The sequence below is a fragment of the Corapipo altera genome, unplaced genomic scaffold (assembly GCF_003945725.1).
Source record: "Corapipo altera isolate COAL_440 unplaced genomic scaffold, ASM394572v1 53, whole genome shotgun sequence".
NCBI lineage: Eukaryota > Metazoa > Chordata > Aves > Passeriformes > Pipridae > Corapipo > Corapipo altera.
This window is the reverse complement of record NW_020884900.1, coordinates 4931877-4948474: the sequence shown is the minus strand read 5'-3', so window position 1 is coordinate 4948474 and position 16598 is coordinate 4931877. Positions and strand designations below refer to the sequence as shown.

The window sequence follows — 16598 nt, the reverse complement described above, 5'->3', positions numbered from 1 at the left end:
GTGCCCATGGTAGAAAGCACCCCAATACAGAGAGATTATTGGATTCAATTGCCAGACCTGAAATATTTAGAGCTTCTGAACCTTACGAAGTGCCCATTAGATAGTTATCAATTCAAAGACTATTATTAGAAGTGTGTTACAAAGCAAAACTATTTTCCAAGGCTCCCTTGAAGCACAGGCCTTTATGAAATGACTAGACTAAGTTACAATGGCAGTCTCAAAAAAAGGAGGGAATGTTCAGAACACCCTAATCGGCCATAACAAGAGTTTAAAATGTCCCCTCACAGATGGCAAGGTGGATGTCGGAAAACCTCATTCTGTTTAATTTCTATTTTCTTCATGTTAGTGCTCTCACTGTGAACGGTACTCTCCGAAGAGGGATGGCATCAAAATAGCTTCTCTCATACGGCACAAAAACCTTGTTCCTGTCAATTGATTTGTAGCTGAGAAAAAATTAAAAATGCAGTTCTGCCCCACATACCAAAATAACGTCTTATCATTGAGATAATCTGTTATGCTCATTCTTTGTGGAAGACAGATACAGAAAAATTTAACTGCAAAAATATTTACATGAGGATTTGTCACAGTGTTGACACCTAAATTTCCATATATAAATTATACATTAGACCTGTTCAGCTTCCTACTACAGGAGACCATTTTCTGGGTAATTAATTTTCTGATTTATAAAGAGTAAGAGAAAGAAGAGCTGCAGAGTAACCTATAGATTATATTTGCTCTGACAAAGGTATTCACAAATACACATTGAGTTAAATTTCACAATAGCCACTTTCTGTTTTACCATCTTAAATTGACAATTTAAGGTATTGCTTAGGTCTGACTTTTGCCCACACTTAGAAACTTTCTGCTTCCTTCAGAGCTGTACTGAAGAACTGCTGGAATCAGATTTGCAATTCAGACACTTGGTTCTGCTGAAAATATCTTTTACTTTCATGAACTGATGTGGACCAGAGTTAGAAAATACAACTTCTTTCAGGCGTGCTGGTCATTGACTGTACAGATACTTGTAATTGATTTCTACTGTGCAGTTCCATAATGTGCTGGTAAATAGTCTCACAGTGGAACCAATTTCTTGTTTAAAAAAGAAAAGCTAAAGAAAACCTGACCACAAAATATGGGTAAAAGATAAGAATTACTGTGCAATATTCTTGCCTATATGACTCAAAAGGTCAGAGTAGATCACAATAATCTTTTCTTATCTTAAAATATGGTGTTTTTTTTTCTTGAAGAAATTTGACATCAACTTTTTTTAGACCTTGAAGCTGCTTAATTTTCAGTTGCCATTGACGTATAAATGAATTTCCAAACATTCTTCCCCTGCTACAGAGTGTAGGACATAGAGTGGTTTTATTCCTGTTTTAAATTAGTGGCTACCAAAAAATGTGAAGCTACCACAATTACGTGTTCTTTATTCCTTTGAAACTGGTGGGATTTGACCTGTTTCATCTGCAAGTGTTGGTTTTGACTCTACTGCATGACACAGGTTTTATATGCACGCCATTTTGTTGAAGCCAAGAGTTAGTCTGGCTTTATAGAAATCTTGGCAGGCTGACATAGAGCAGAATACAGATGTGAGACTTTGATATCTCTAATGTTGTTCTGAGTTTCTAAGAATGTATAATTGACAGGAAAATGTGTATGTTGCTTGTGAATATCACATTGCATTTGTATAAAATAATTTTATAGTAATTTAATTGGAATTGTCTTTATAGGACTACCTTTCAAATCCTTCTGGTTTTTGTTACAGTTTGAATAGCTGCATATCCCACTTCTTTGGGATGGGATATAGTGATATTGAACAAAAGAAGTTAATGACAATGAGCACTTCTGTAGTTTAAAATGCTTTCTGCTTGATCTGGAGTTCTATACCCCAATTGCTACAGTTGTCCATCAATTCAAGAGCTTAGGTTAGCTTAGCTTAGCTTCAATGGTATGTGTGCATCCAGCAGCATAGAGAAAGGGGTGGATTTTCCAAAACAGAGCAGTGACTGTGAATCCAGTCTTGATTTCCTACAGTGACTTGAGGATGAAGTGTTCTTGTGCAAGGTTTAGGTATACTGTCTTATGGAAACTCTAAGTGCAGAGCTGGGACAAAAAGAGTAGCATATGCAGGTCAGAATGGCCTTGTGCTAGAGCTAAAATCATCAACAGGTTTAAAGAACACTCATTAGCATGATAATTGTTTAAATGTTTGGAAACTATCTAGCAAAAGCTCAAAATCTGCATAGATTTTTACAGAAGTGCCACTGAGCACAGGTTGTCCATAAGTGTCCTATTCAGTACTATTAAATTTGCAGTTTAGAAAACAAAAGCACGTCCAAACCATAATAAGATATAAGTTGTTGAGAGTGTTTATCAAGCCAAATAGTGTACTAGTTTGTGTAGCTAGTCTTAATTTCTAAAGAAAATTATATTAGTCACCTGCAGTGAATGGTAAATTGTTCCTGTCTTTCCATTTGGATTATTTAGTTCCCTGTGTCTTGAGGAAAGGTTAAAACTGAAATTAGTATCGGAATGAGTCAATGTTAAAGAAATTATTTCACTTTTGGGGTGAATGATATGTGTTCAGATTATTAAAGAGTTTTAATTTCTTTCCCATTTTAAAAACACAGATTTATGTCTAAAAGGGAGCAGTATATAGATAACACTTCAGAATGAAGTATTTCCATTAGAAGGTATTGAATAAATTGTTCCCATGTTTTTGTTATTTGTATCTTGCCTAAAATTATTAGTAGAATTTGGGCATCATGTGGGTCCTTTCAAATTTGCAGCATTTAGTGAGATTATTCAAGGTAAAAGAAATATTTTGTGGCTCTAATTAAATAATGACTGATGGCTGATACTGGAATATTGCCACAAGTGAGTTGAATTCTTGGAGGTCCATCTTCAGTTCACTTACAAATTGCTCCTGGGAAGATGGTTCAGGAACAGATCTTCATTGTAATGAAACAGTTTGATTGTTCTTACTCTGCTAAAATCACTGAGAGAAATCTCCTCAAAATTTCAAGATCCTTTTGGGGTTTAGTGAGAAGTGACTGACAGGCAGCTTTGCAATTTGCAAGGAAACATATTTGTGATTAGGCAGGAGCCCTTTAACCACTACAGCTGAGTTGGGAGTAAGCAAAGGACCCTGCCTATTTGGATTTTGATGCTGAGGTAGTATCCAGAACTGTCAGCATTCCCAAAACGAGATCTCAAAAACTGTTGAGCATTAGGTAGCTGAAGGACAGCCATGTGGGAGGGGAGATAATGCTGATCTGCTGCTCCTTGTTCTGACATTTATTCATTGTGAACTGCAGCTCGTGGTGTTCAGTTGGGAGCTATTTGTAAACACTCTTATTTACCTGTCCTTAACAAGAGTAGCTGCGAGAAAATAAGGTAGGCTTATCACAGCATGGCTAGAAAATAATTTATTTGTATAAATGGCATTTGTGTTAGAAAATCGTTAGAGAATAGATGGTGCTATTTGGAAGCAAGTATTTCAAATATCCCAAGTGGATGGTTGGAGGATACATCAGTGTCAGATGAGAAGGCCAGTGAGTGGGTATGTGTTTCAGTAGATGTACATGCACTGAGAGTTTTTTCTGGTTTTGAACTCAGAAATGTATTCCTCATTTATGCTAAGGCCTCTACATACCCTGGTAATCCTATGGAGACATGCTCCTGTCATTGTCCATTGTCTCTTTCTCTTTATCATTGGATATGGGTCTAACCAGAGACATCAGACTTGAATATTTCTGAAACTTCTGTCCATATGTGGTCTTCAGTTCTGTAGAACCCTGTCTTTTGTTTCCAATTCTGATACAGATGGAACAGTAACAGGAGAACATAAGCAAGAATCTTAGAATAATTTTTATTAGGGGACTGAGCCCAACTGATTTGAACTCATTGACAAGTTTAAATGTAACATTCATGACATATATAGCAGCTTGAGATGAGCTGCAGCTTTGTTAGTACTGTACACCTTGGGGCCAGAGGTCAGCTGCTCAGAGCTTGTGCTCAATGTGGATGAGGATGAGGTGCAGTCAGACAGCAGTTTCTAAACTCTCTGTTCACTTCTCCGGACCTGGGGCCAGCAAGACACCTCTAACTGCCGTATGACCTAGATTTTTACCAGATGGAACAAATCCAGAGGGAATTCTCTGCCCTCCTATGATTAGTAGTAAGTCTGTGCTTTTTAGTCTCATATCTTGCCCTGCAGCTGACTTCTCACTTTTGCAGAAAAGTGTCAGCAGAATCTCGCTGGCTACTTGGGCCTTCTCTTGCATTCACACAATCCTCAGTGCTCCTGGTATCTGCAACATCTGGCATCTGCCACTTTTTGAGAGAGGCTACTGGGTTAATGGAGCCACTGGCATGGAGAGCATTCCTGTGTTTCTTTGCATCGTGTCCCTCCACATGTGTGGACACAGTGGTGTTAGATGGACTTTCTTGTACCTACTAGTGCTCTGGTAATGATATGGGTTTGTCACTGTCTGCAAACTCATAAATACTTGATATGGAAAGAGAGCAGGGCTGTGGCCAAGGGGAGAATGGGATTCACCCAAGCAAATTCAATATTTTCCTGCTAATTGTGCCAGTTATCAACAAAAATGACTAAAACATTCAAGGACAATGGCACCAGCTTTTGAGAGCAGGATTTGAAAGATATGGAAAAACTCAATATATTCAAGTCAGCAGTGGATTTAGCCAGACACTGATGGCAGTTCAATAACCTTTGAGTCCACTTGTTTGCTATGATGCTAAAAAGCCTCACTATAGTGGTGTAGTTCTCCCTGCTTTTGTGTTCCTGTGTGCCTGATAAAAGGAGTCAGTGCAAACCTGCCATGCTGCATTAAGTAGGAGAGCCTGGTGCAGAAAGCGATCCATAGTTCTCTATTTATTCTCTGACACAAAGCCTTTATCCTTCCACTTTGACTTTCCAACACACCCTGAAGCAACCATGCAGACTTGGTTTTATCTTATTCTCCAGCAAAAGGAAACTCTGGAGGCTTTGTGAAAGGTCTCTGTGAGGAACCAAGCCCTGTATATAGCTTTTACTCTTTACAAGAGTCAATTTGGATTAGGAATCAGAAATTATGGGGCTATGTTCTTGCCTTATTTTTTTAATGAAGAGAAAAAATATCAAATGAGTCATACTGATGTGAATGATTTGAAAACCTTCAATTTTACTCTGATGTTTACCTAGATTTTTATACTGTCCACAGTGAAAAGATCTGCCATTAAAAAGGATAGACAACAGGCTACCTCTAGATTATACCAGGAGTTAGATCAATATCTTTAAGAAAGAGTTTTGAACGTTGTCTCCCAGTTGAAAGCAGGCAAATTACAAAATTGTTATGTGTAACAGCATGCCTTGGCTAGGTAGCCGTGAAATTATCTGGAACATACTAGGTAGAGACCACATAAATGATACTTAATTTCTGTGTTTTGTTTATTTTTTTCTTCTTCTTTTTGGTTTAAAATGTGCAAATCTATAAGTATATGTTGCGTATATACATACCATGTGATAATGCAAACCCACTTACCTTTGAGTGTTGTGTACAGTTATCCTTGCTACATTTCTTAATTACCAGAGTCTCATTTGAGTAACTGCTTCCTCCCTTAGTATTTGCTCTCTTCAATCACTCTTCCTTTATTTGATCCTGCAGGGGTATATTGCAGCATAATTATTTCCATGGTAACAGGCTGTAATTCCATAAACAGAAGATTGAGTTTGTTATATGATCAGGAAGCAGCTGGGGAGCCATGAGGGCTGATTTTTCAGCAATGCTGAAATCCTGCAACCCTTGTTGATATATTAATGTAATCAGCTGAATTTCTTTCTCCCTTTGCAAATCCTCCCCTAAATAGAAAGGCACATAACACAGTGTTGAAATTCGAGGGTGTGTAAACTGGAATGTTAGGGGGCAGAATTTTTGCCCATGTTCTTGTTGGTTTAAGAATTGAAAAGAAAGGGTTTTTTGAATGTATTTTTGGAAGAGAGGGGTTCATGCTCCTATGACTATTAGCAGGGGCAGAGTACAAATTAATTATAGCAGATCTTCAGTTTATTGTGGGATGATGCTATTTTTATTACTTTCCTCATTACCATCTAATTATTGTCTATATATTTTAATGGATTTACCGCTGTTAAGATTTTGAGAAGTGCATTCTGTCCTTTGAACAGTCTCTCAAAAATATTCACAGAAATTTCCTAGGTTTTCTCCTTAGAAAGAAGTGAGATAATGTACATCTATTTGTGTGTTTGTATAAAAATGAAATATAATTAAATCCTTGTATTGGCTAAGCTCAAGGAACTGAGAACAACCTAAAACTCTCATTCACATTTTCATCCTAATCAGTGTGCTTTTAACATGTGTCCTGGAGCTAATGAAACTCTGAATGGAACCTCATCTACCCTGTAACTATCAGAATTCAAGCTTATATTTTAATGAAACCATAAAAATAATTTGCTTGGAAAACCAAGAAATCTTATGTAAAAGACATTGTGCTCAGACCAAAGTATAGCAGATATCTGAACAGCAGGACAAAAAACCCCAGCCCTACAATACACTAAACTCCACAAGCTATGGTTTAGCTCTCCATGGCAAAAGTGGATCAGACTGATCAGCTTGATGTCAGCAGTGAACGCTCATACAGCCTATTTCAATTGTATAATAAATTTCAGGAGTGGTTTTTCTACCACAGAGAGAGAAAAGACAAAACAAGACTCTCTGTTTTCTAAAGCAAGTCAAACGATATTTGTATGACTAGAAAGCTTTCCAGTAGGAGAGGAAGGAAAGTCAATTGTTGCTGCAGAGATCTGTAGCTGCCAAGCACAAGAACTATGGTGGGAAGCCCAACCTCAGAGAAATAAGTTTGTTCATGGAAATAGTAAACTCTTTTGAAAAAATTTTAGCAGACTTTGAATGCTGTCCCGTGTTTCTGAGACTATAAATAAGTGATCTAATTTTCTGTAGTATTCCCTGTGACAGAAAGGCAGTAGGGCACTTGGCGCTCTCTATCTTTGCTGGACTAAGCAGGCAGATTGTGGCTGAGTGACAGCACAGTTGGCAATCTTGACACCAGATCAGGCCTCTAATGGTCCTTGGAGTAGTTCCCTTGTAAACACTGTTTATGGATCACAAATGGGAATTGTTGGGGATGCTGTAACTGTTAAAGCAATGGCGAACAAGCTTGGAGGAAGGAAGCTGACTCCAGTAGTATATCGTTTGCTCTAATTATCATTATTTTTAAAGCACTTTTAATTGAAACCGTGAGAAAATGAAGGCAGATATAACTCAAAACCACAGAAAACACATTGAAAACCATCACCCATAAAACTCCTCAACCAGAGGTTCAACTCCTCTGTTCCAATTAGCTGAGACAGTATGAGGTTCAGTTCTCCTTTGTGTAACTATTTGTTTAAAGCCCTAGTCCCAGCGTGGAGCTGATTGGAAGTGAAGGCCGATGCAGCCTGATCACTGCATGCAACCAGGATTCCCCATCCCTGTGCCATCAGCTGCTGTCCTCCTCTCTCTCCCACTAGGCAGTGTCCATATTCCCTGGCAGAGTTCAGCCGTGGTAGTATCGATACCCTGCTGACACCAGGGTGACACAAAGGCCAGGAGCAGCCTGTGGTGTCCTGCAGCACAGCCCATGGTAACACTCCAGCACTCTGGGTGGGTGTGAGATCAGTGGTGCTGCTGGTAGAAGCTCGTAATTCTTGTGGGTGAGAGCTTGAGTTTCCTATGGCTCTCCAGGGCATTGTTTTACACTTTCATTGCTATTACAGAATAGAAAACACGATTTGGTCTTATTTTTGGTTGTGTGTGTTTATATGTGCACTCTTGAGTTGCTGTTGGTTCATGTTTTAGGTCTCCTAGAAAGTTTTCACTGTGATCCCCTTGCACTGCAAATTTAAGAGACCTGATTTTGCATTTGTCTGATCTGGCATCTCTTTGGAGTAAGGAATATTATCCAGAAACCAATTTACTCGTCTCAAAACAGTATAGATGTAGATTTAGAGGAACTCCATGTGAGATACTAATTCATGGATGCACCAAAAAGGTTAAAAGAACTGCAAGAGTTAATGCTGTCTTCTCATGGTGCTACAGAGTTGTTTAAAAATGATGGAATATTAAAGCTGATAATCATTGATCTGAAGATTAGGGATGGAGAAGACCTGGTAAATTATTCAGTAAATTTTCCTGATGAAGAAATGTTTGTTTCTAAAACACTTCCATTTTTACTCTCCAATCCAGACTAATTTTGATGTCCACTACTTCCTAGTGGTAATTATTTGCCACATGTTATAGTCTCTCCAGGAAGAAAAAAGTACTTTTGTGGTCAAGGCACAAGACTGAGGCTCAAGAGATTTAATTTATATTTCCTGACTCTGTATTAGTGTTTTTGACTGGGCTCAGAAGCCTGCTTCTAAAAACGAAACATGAGGTTCTCTTGCCTCTTTCTCACTGAGATTTGAATTTTTTTTTGTCAGGACCTGTCTCTTCCTGTTATATTTAGTTGAATCTTTATTTTGTTTTTCTGTTTCACTTGGAAATAAAGTGTATTAACAAAACATCTTATCTTGCAGAAAAAATTAATACTTGAGAGGCATTTTAAAGCAGAAATTATTTTGTTTGAATTGACCCTCAATAGTGGTAATTCTCTGCTTGCAAAGCAGACAACACTAGTTTCCTAGAGGTATTAGGGAAAATAATTTTCTGTACTTTCATATCAAATCTTGCCATTGATTCTGGAATTTAAAAGTGCAAGACCAGTATCATTAGCCTGGCAGAGCTGACACTCTCCCTGTGAATGTGATTCTGGAGGCTGCAAAGACTTTTTGTGTGGCAGAAATTCTGTTTTCACATTGCCAGATTTTCTCCCTGAGGCGCTTATTTCTTTTTCTGCTCGCTCATTTTTTATGTTATTATGTGCTAAGAAACTAAACCATAAAGTTTTATGATCAAAATGTACAGTAAAGCCCATCTCCAGCTTTATGGGAGCATAGGTCTAAGGGAAGCTTTACATGGGACTCATTTCTTAAAGTAAAATAGGTGGTTGGATGTGAAAAGGCCTTTTCTTCTAGAGGAAACCCTGAATAAAGGCATTTGTGCTCAAGTTGAACTGTTTTAAAATTGTATATATGGAGATCTGTCTGTTTAATGCTAAAGCTTAAAATGTCCAGATTGATTGATGCTGCTGTGATCTTTCAGCTTGAACTGTGGGTGTGTACACAGCAGTGTACTGTGCTGGGGTGTGCTGAACCAACAATATGTTATCCTGGTAGTTTCAAAAGAGTTTATACATCTACTGTCTATAACTTTAGAAGAGAGATCCATTGTTTTAAAAGAAGAAAGAGAACAGTTTCTCGAGACGTCTACAAATCAGCTGTTTGTTTTATGGGGCTGGGTTGCAGCGGGTAAGTTTTGTCTCTGAGAAACACATTAATAACTCTTTGGCACAGGAAACCTGGAAAGAAGTAAAGATAAAATTTTTCTGCTTACCTGAAAAGGTGGGTTTGGGGCTTGGTATTTTTGTTTGTTTGTTTGTTTTTAATTTATTCTCTTTCCATCTGAAAAGGTCATAAATGAACAGAAGTAGTGAAGTTGTGTGAAAACACTAAAAGTATTTGGTATCTACCAGTTATGGTACAGATGAATTACCATGAGGCATGTTTTTTCCAATTTTTTTTTTGAAGTACCGTATAAAGGAGAGCAACTAGCATATTCAGATTCCTTATAGGAAAGAAGACATGGAACACTTTTAAAACAAAAGCTGTCATTGGTTATGTGGGACTGGTACTCTTGGGAAATCATTCCATACTTCTTAAGATGCTTTACCATGAAATGCAGTAGGTGAAAACCTTTCAGGCAAATACTGATATGACCAGTCAGGTCTCAGCAGATGGTATTCAAATGCTGTATCCAAAAAATGCAACATAAATGTCGGGTTGACAGGAACACAGAAATGTACAGAATAAGAACGGCAATAGAACACATTCACATTTATAACCTGAGACATAATCTGATAGACTGGGAAAGAGCAAATGCTTTTGAGAGTTGTTGAAGGAAAACATTATTAGCTTAAATTTCCAGCCCCCCTTGAAGTCGGTACTGTTAGGCCAACGCTGGGAATTCGTATAAATTACATTTTCCAATTTGATATAGAATATTAGCTTTCATTGTGAGATTGGATACGTTCCCTGCCTTCAGTTCCTATTGTCAACACTTGTGAGTGTGGGCTGGCGGGGGCACTGCCTGCTGTCAACAGCCCCACTTCCCTTCCTCCTGCACTTGTCTGTCTGCAGTCTGGGATGTCAGAAACACTTTATTGATTGTGCTTTGGGAAACTTAATCCAGTTAAATAGATACTGTCCTATTACAGAATAAGAGAAGTCGAGGATGAGAGTAGCTAAGCTGGTGATTGTAGAGAAAGATGTGGAAAAAGCAGCAGCAGAGCCTGGCCATTTAAATAGGACCAGGTTTCTTTTAACTCTTATGGGAACACCAGGGAAAAACTACTTGGAAAAATGGTGCCCTGTCCATTTCTTCACATTTTCAAATGAGGCAAGATGCCACAGTTTTCTAACCTCAATATTTGGGTGAGAGGGTGAAATCTAGAGGACTGTAACATACAGGGAGTGATATGAACTGCTGAGTATTTATGGCCTTGTAGTCTGCATTGTTTAAAATAAATCCATTGTCCATCATGGCAGCAGTCTTTGTGGTGTAATCCTCTTTTTTTGTTGAAGGACAGTGTCAACAAATTTGCAAGAAATAAAACATAAAAATGGATGTGTAAGAGATGTTTCTACAAATTCCTTGTTATGAACCTCTAAAATGCTTTTCATATTTGAGAGTTATATGCATAAAAGCAGAAGGAAAAGACCAAACTATGCTGAGTCAGGTAGTGTATATGACTGTATATGAATGTATTCAGATAGGATCTAATCTAGTGCCCTTTGCAGTCCTGTAGTTTGTTCTTGGACATGAAGATTCACCAAGTGTAGTCTGTTTTGTAAAGAGCTGTCAGGCTTTTTTGATGTTCTCAGCATCACTCTGTCAACACAGTAACTGTAGATTTTTGCATGGTGTGTTTCTTGAAAGCTGAACCAGAAACTTAATCCCTTTCGATTGCCTACGTGAACAGAATAGGCTTTGCAGTGTTGAGTGGTGTGCTCTGAGTATTCAGGCTCCCTGAAACTCTTCCTTCACACAGTGGCATCAGGAAATTCCTGGATTTTTTTGAAGGTGTTCTGGTGAAGTCTCTCTATGCTCAACACTCAACATTTTCTGTGCATAAAGGATTGCACATTATGTCACTGGTTCTTGTTTTTGCCCCATCTCTTTTTCCATGCTCTTCATTCATCCCTTGCTGAGTGAAGAAAGAAAAGATGACAATTAAGTAGGGATCATTACACCGAAATGCTGGGAAATGTATGCCAGAATTAACAACTTTTATTTTTGTGGGACAGTGAGTGTTTAAAGATCGTGTGATCTACAGCATACAAACCCCAGCGTGGTAGATTGGTCAAATCAGAAGATTTCTTCCAACCTCTAAGTAACGTTTTATTCTGACTTGTAAATCGCAAGCTCTGTTGTTTCTAAACAGTTGATTTGCCATCTTTTCACCTACATCTGTGTGAGAATTTGAACCAGTCTTTATATTTTGGGTTGTTCTCGGTGGCTATTTCAGGTAACGGCAAACACGTGCAGTGGCTGCGTGGGAAGGATGGCGAGGTCTGGGTGTGGGTGATGGGAGAAGGCCCAGGTGACAAGCCCTACGAGCAGATATCCGAGGAGCTCATAGCAGAGAGAGCCAGGCAGCAGGCACAGAGGGAGGCGGAAGAACTATGGTGAGGATTTATGAAACTGAATTCAGGGTCCGCTTGGCATAACGGGAGACGTGACCTTGTAGAAAGGTTGCAGGTAACGGTGGGTGGAACTGGTACGTATGTTTTGTGAACATTGGCTTTGACTTGCTTTGGCAATTTTTCAGCATGTAAAAAACGTAATTTTGTTTCTCTTGAATATTGAAAACCAAAAACCCTCTTTTACAAAAAAAAAAAAAAGATGGAGCAAATGTTTTCCTTTTGGGGAATTTTGCTAAACCATTGACAAATTTGTAAATAAAGAAAAACAAAACAATTCTGAGATGATTAAATTTAATATGTTTGTTGTATTACAAATCTGAGCCCACAATGGGGATTTGGTACATAAAATCCTTTTCAAAACTGGTTTTATTTGCATTTTGCTTGCATTAATTCTTATTCTGGCAGTTCAGAAACTGATTATACTAAGTGCCGTGCTGCTGTTTCCAGCAGGGCCTTTCCCAGGTTTGGGAGAGATTCAAAAATGTTTTGATGCTTGATATTGTTAAGAAGTAGGCCACCTGTCTCATACACTTCCTTTAGTGCAGCACTGAAAATTGACAGTTAAATATCAGATTATTCTATATTATCCCTTTTTTTATGAGACTCTTCTTTGCTTATAGTAATTGCCTATTTAAGCAAGGATTAAAGGCCTCAACCTGATCTCTGCATTCCTTTTACATTGTCAGTACTAATAAACGATCTAGCATAAGAATTTGTCAGAAATTTGCATTGATATTTGAAAAACAATAAATTCCTGATTGTGCTTTGCTGGAAAAAAGTGACAGAAAAATCTATTTTTGCAACCAGGGACAGAAAAAAATAAGGTATGGCTCAAAGACATCCAAGAAGTACTTGTCTAATTTAGAATGTTTTATTTTAATTAGTCATCTATCAAAAATTGTAAATTGTCTGCTTTCTGGATAGTTTCCTCAAATCTGATTTGTGGTAGGTCTCCTGTTAAATATATTTTCTTTCCTTGCATAATTCCATGAAGTCTTATGCTAATTATTTTTTGCAACTAGTAAGTAAGGATTGATCTTCAATTTAAAAAAAAATAAATATTAGTGGCTTAATTTTTGTTTATTTTCACATCTTTTCTGAAGGAGACAAAAGGAAGCTGAAATTACAAAGAAATTCCGGGATGCTATGGCTCAAGAAAAAGCCCGAATAGTGGCAGAAAAATGGAAAATAGAAACAGAGGATCGGAAAGCAGCCAAATTGGAGGAAGAAAAAATTCAGGAGGAATTAAAGGTTTGCATAGAGTAATTTGGTTCTTTTAACAGTGTTTTAATATAGACTCAAAGTTCTAGTCACCTTCAGTGCATGTTTGTTAATAAGCTTTAAAATCCACAGTTGTAATTTTTCATTCTGGAATGTACAAACAGGTACATGGTACTCACTAGAACAACTGGGTGAGTGATAAGAAAAAATTACAAACTCATTCAGAAGTGCCAGAACAATCAAACTGGTCATTCAGCTCACGCGTTAACAGAATTGTTCAGTTGGCTGTGCTGGGTGAATCATACTGGGGGAAAAAATGTCCTGTGGTGAAATACCTCACTTTGAATTAGTTTGGCTGAACATATTCTGTGTATTTTGGATGAGTTGTTCATGTATTGAACTTGAAAATTGTGACACTACTTTCTTCAAACTAGTAAGGGATGGATCCTCCTCCTATTCAACATATAGGAAAGATTCAGTTGGCTTTGCCAGGAGAAGTTCATTTGTCTGATTTTTATTGACTTCATAATGAACTTTCCATGAACTGTTACAGTGTTTTAAAGTTTTTTCTGAAAGAATATTTTTTCACTTTTTTTTGTTGAAAATAACAATTTAAAAACTAAAGAGGCACTCTTTTCATATTACTGGATAAAGATGAAACCTTGTCTAAAAATGAGGAAAAAAAAATACAATTAGTTCAGCGTGCAGAGAAATTATCACAGTCCTCTGAGTTGGGGATGTGCAGGCTGGGACTGCACACGATTGGTGAGGCTGGGTTTCCATGGAGAAAGTCTGTAGCTAAATATGTCTCCTAGGAGATCTGCATCCAGTAACTTCCATCTATATGCCTCTCCCCTGCTGACAGCCTGCTGTATCTCTCCTTTCCTGACACAGTGATTAAAGGTGTGGAAGGGGTGGATAGACTTCCCCCTTGCCCCTCTGGGATGGGAGGAATGCTGAAAAACTCAGTGTTAAATTTATGTGGTTTGATTACAAACTAGAGTCAACAAGGTACTTGTCACTGTAAACTGTGGGCCTGGGATCTGAGGGTGGCTGTGGAGCACAAAGCCAGGGCCATTCCTGCAGCCTCCTCTGCACAGAGTTGCTGATTTACCTTTGCACAATTAATTTGAATTTGCAGGAGGGAACGAGGCCTTTGAAATTCGATGTCAATGAGTAATGGAACTATACCTTTCAAGTGCTTTATTAATATATGGATAATGAGCAGAGAAACTAATTAAACACTCTTTCCTTTTCTCTCTGGAAAGCAAAGCCCTCTTGAACAAAGACTGATACAGTGTTCACTTATATATCTGTTGTTGATTTACGGGGCACTCGGTGGGGTAAATGTCCACAAGCTCACTGGTACTATTCTGTTTCAAAGAGACTTTTTTAAAAAGCAGAGTGAGAAACTTCTGAGACTTTTAGTGGTCAGTATTCATACTTTTTTTTTCTATTAAGGGAAACTCGTTGTTCAGTCGTTGATACAATTAACAGTAATGGTACCAAAATCTACTCATTTTCATATGAATGGAAAGGTAATGTCAGTGTTCTGTGTTCCCACTGTTTCTCAGGACATGAGCAGGTGTCCTCCATCCAGCTATGTGCCTGGTAGGAGCAAGGAGTACTGCTGTGACTGGATTGAGAATATGGTTCAGTTTCTACTTTGAATTTCAAACACTAAACATTGGACAGCATTTCTTTAGGTCTGTTCATAAAGTTGCCAATATATTTATCTGATCAAAGAAACAGAAACCTTTTCTTCCCCTCTGGTTTCACTTAAATTCAGCATTTGTAGATATTATTTGCAAAAAATTTAAGTAAGCAGACCAAAATTTTTAAAACAAGACTCAGCAGAAATGAACTCTGTGGCTTAAAAAATTAGTTTGGAAACAAGATTTGATGCAGTGGTTGCTTTTTTAAATGCTGCTTTATTGAGCATGTTCCTGGCATTTCCTTTATTAATACAACAACATAGGCTAATTCCACTTTCATCCCTGATCTTCAATTAGGTCTATAATTTGAGATCTGTTAGGAGAGACTTGGACTGACATGGGATTTCAGCAGCAGAGATTCAAATGCAGGATTGATTCCTTGTACTTTAACACTACTCTTTTGCTACTCCGAAAAGCAACTTATCTCTTACTTGGTCTTTAAAGAGCAGATCTTGGACATTGTGCTGTAGAACTACTTCAGGATAGTAAAGGCATTTCAAAGACAGGTGAATCTCACAGGCTCACGTGGGGGGCTTGTTAACTTTTCCGTCCACTGGCTCATTTTATCTCACTTGGCTTTCCTTCTCCTTCCCATTTTACTCTTTTTATAACTACTCTCGTGCAGTGGAAGAGCTACATGAAATATTTACAGGCTGAATGAGTGGATAGGTACCAGACAAGAAAAGAAAGTTATGTTTCTGGCATCCACATCCAGCTACAGAAATGGAATAGAACTAGGGTTCTGGGAAAAAGATGAATTAATGAATCTACTCATGTATGACTTAAGTAATTGAAATAATGAAGAAATGGCTGCAGAATGAGATACAAATCAGTTAGCAAGCCCACTTTAACAGGTTTAAAATATTTAACATCTTGGTAATCATCCTTCTGTGATGATGACCTGATCATGTTTAAAGAGGTCTCCATATTGGGGTATGAAAAGTTCAGTCTCTGCTAATGCTTCATCCTGTTGAGGCATTTTGAGTTGGGAAATTGAAACTCTGTCCTTTCTGCTGACTGTTTAATTTCTAACCATATTGTATCACAAACACTCCTTTTTAAAATGCTTTTATTCCTCTTGACCTATCATGGGACGTTAGGGCTGTCTGCACTAGATAAATGCTATCTCACATATCAAAGTGAATGATGATCCCTATTTCCTTTTCCAACACTATTAGAAAATTATTGCTTTCCTTGGTGTTTCTTAAGCAGAAATGCCTTTAATTTATGATGCTAGAATATAAATGTTGACTTCTCTATTTTTGCAGTTTAAGGACAGCTATTCTTTTATGCACTTATTGCAAAGGACAAATAAGAAAGCCAATTACTATCATTAATCTTTTTGCTAATTCACAAAGGCTATGAGATCATAGGCATGATTTTCTGCTGTTATCAGTAGCTGTCATTAAGAGTCTTGAACAATGTGCAGAGCTAAGGAAAATTAAAAGTGTGAGTGTCAGCCAGCCAGGGACGAGTGGTATCCTTCAGCTACATTTAGAATTAAAAGAGAGATGGTTTCTCAGCTCACTCTTCATGTGGTCTGCATAAAGCAAGAGAATATTAATTGTAAAGTACTGTCCTTATGACAACATCAGATACCTGCCAAATTTAATAATATAAGCATAGTTGACAGCAGAGCTAGATTGCTTCTTAAAAATTCCTTGGGAGACGAAATATGTCTCTTCAAAGAAGACAGGTTGAGAATCAACCTTTAGAGAAGAACAGAATAATTAGTGCTTCACTTCAGGAAATTTCTAATTAAACTTATGCTTAATAAAAAG

General features: G+C 37.8%; 1 protein-coding gene across 3 annotated transcripts in view; it reads left to right on the top strand.

Moving 5' to 3' along the window:
* The window catches only part of SH2D4B (SH2 domain containing 4B), a 67654-nt gene that overhangs the window by 5544 nt on the left and 45512 nt on the right, over positions 1 to 16598 (top strand). For 2 of the 3 annotated variants that reach the window (XM_027649503.1, XM_027649504.1), the window contains 2 exons: positions 11704 to 11863; positions 12985 to 13132. In XM_027649503.1, coding sequence (XP_027505304.1) covers positions 11704 to 11863; positions 12985 to 13132 — 308 coding nt within the window. Of the gene's footprint in view, positions 1 to 5743; positions 5824 to 11703; positions 11864 to 12984; positions 13133 to 16598 lie in introns of those variants that run through there. The other variant, XM_027649505.1, reaches the window with a different exon arrangement.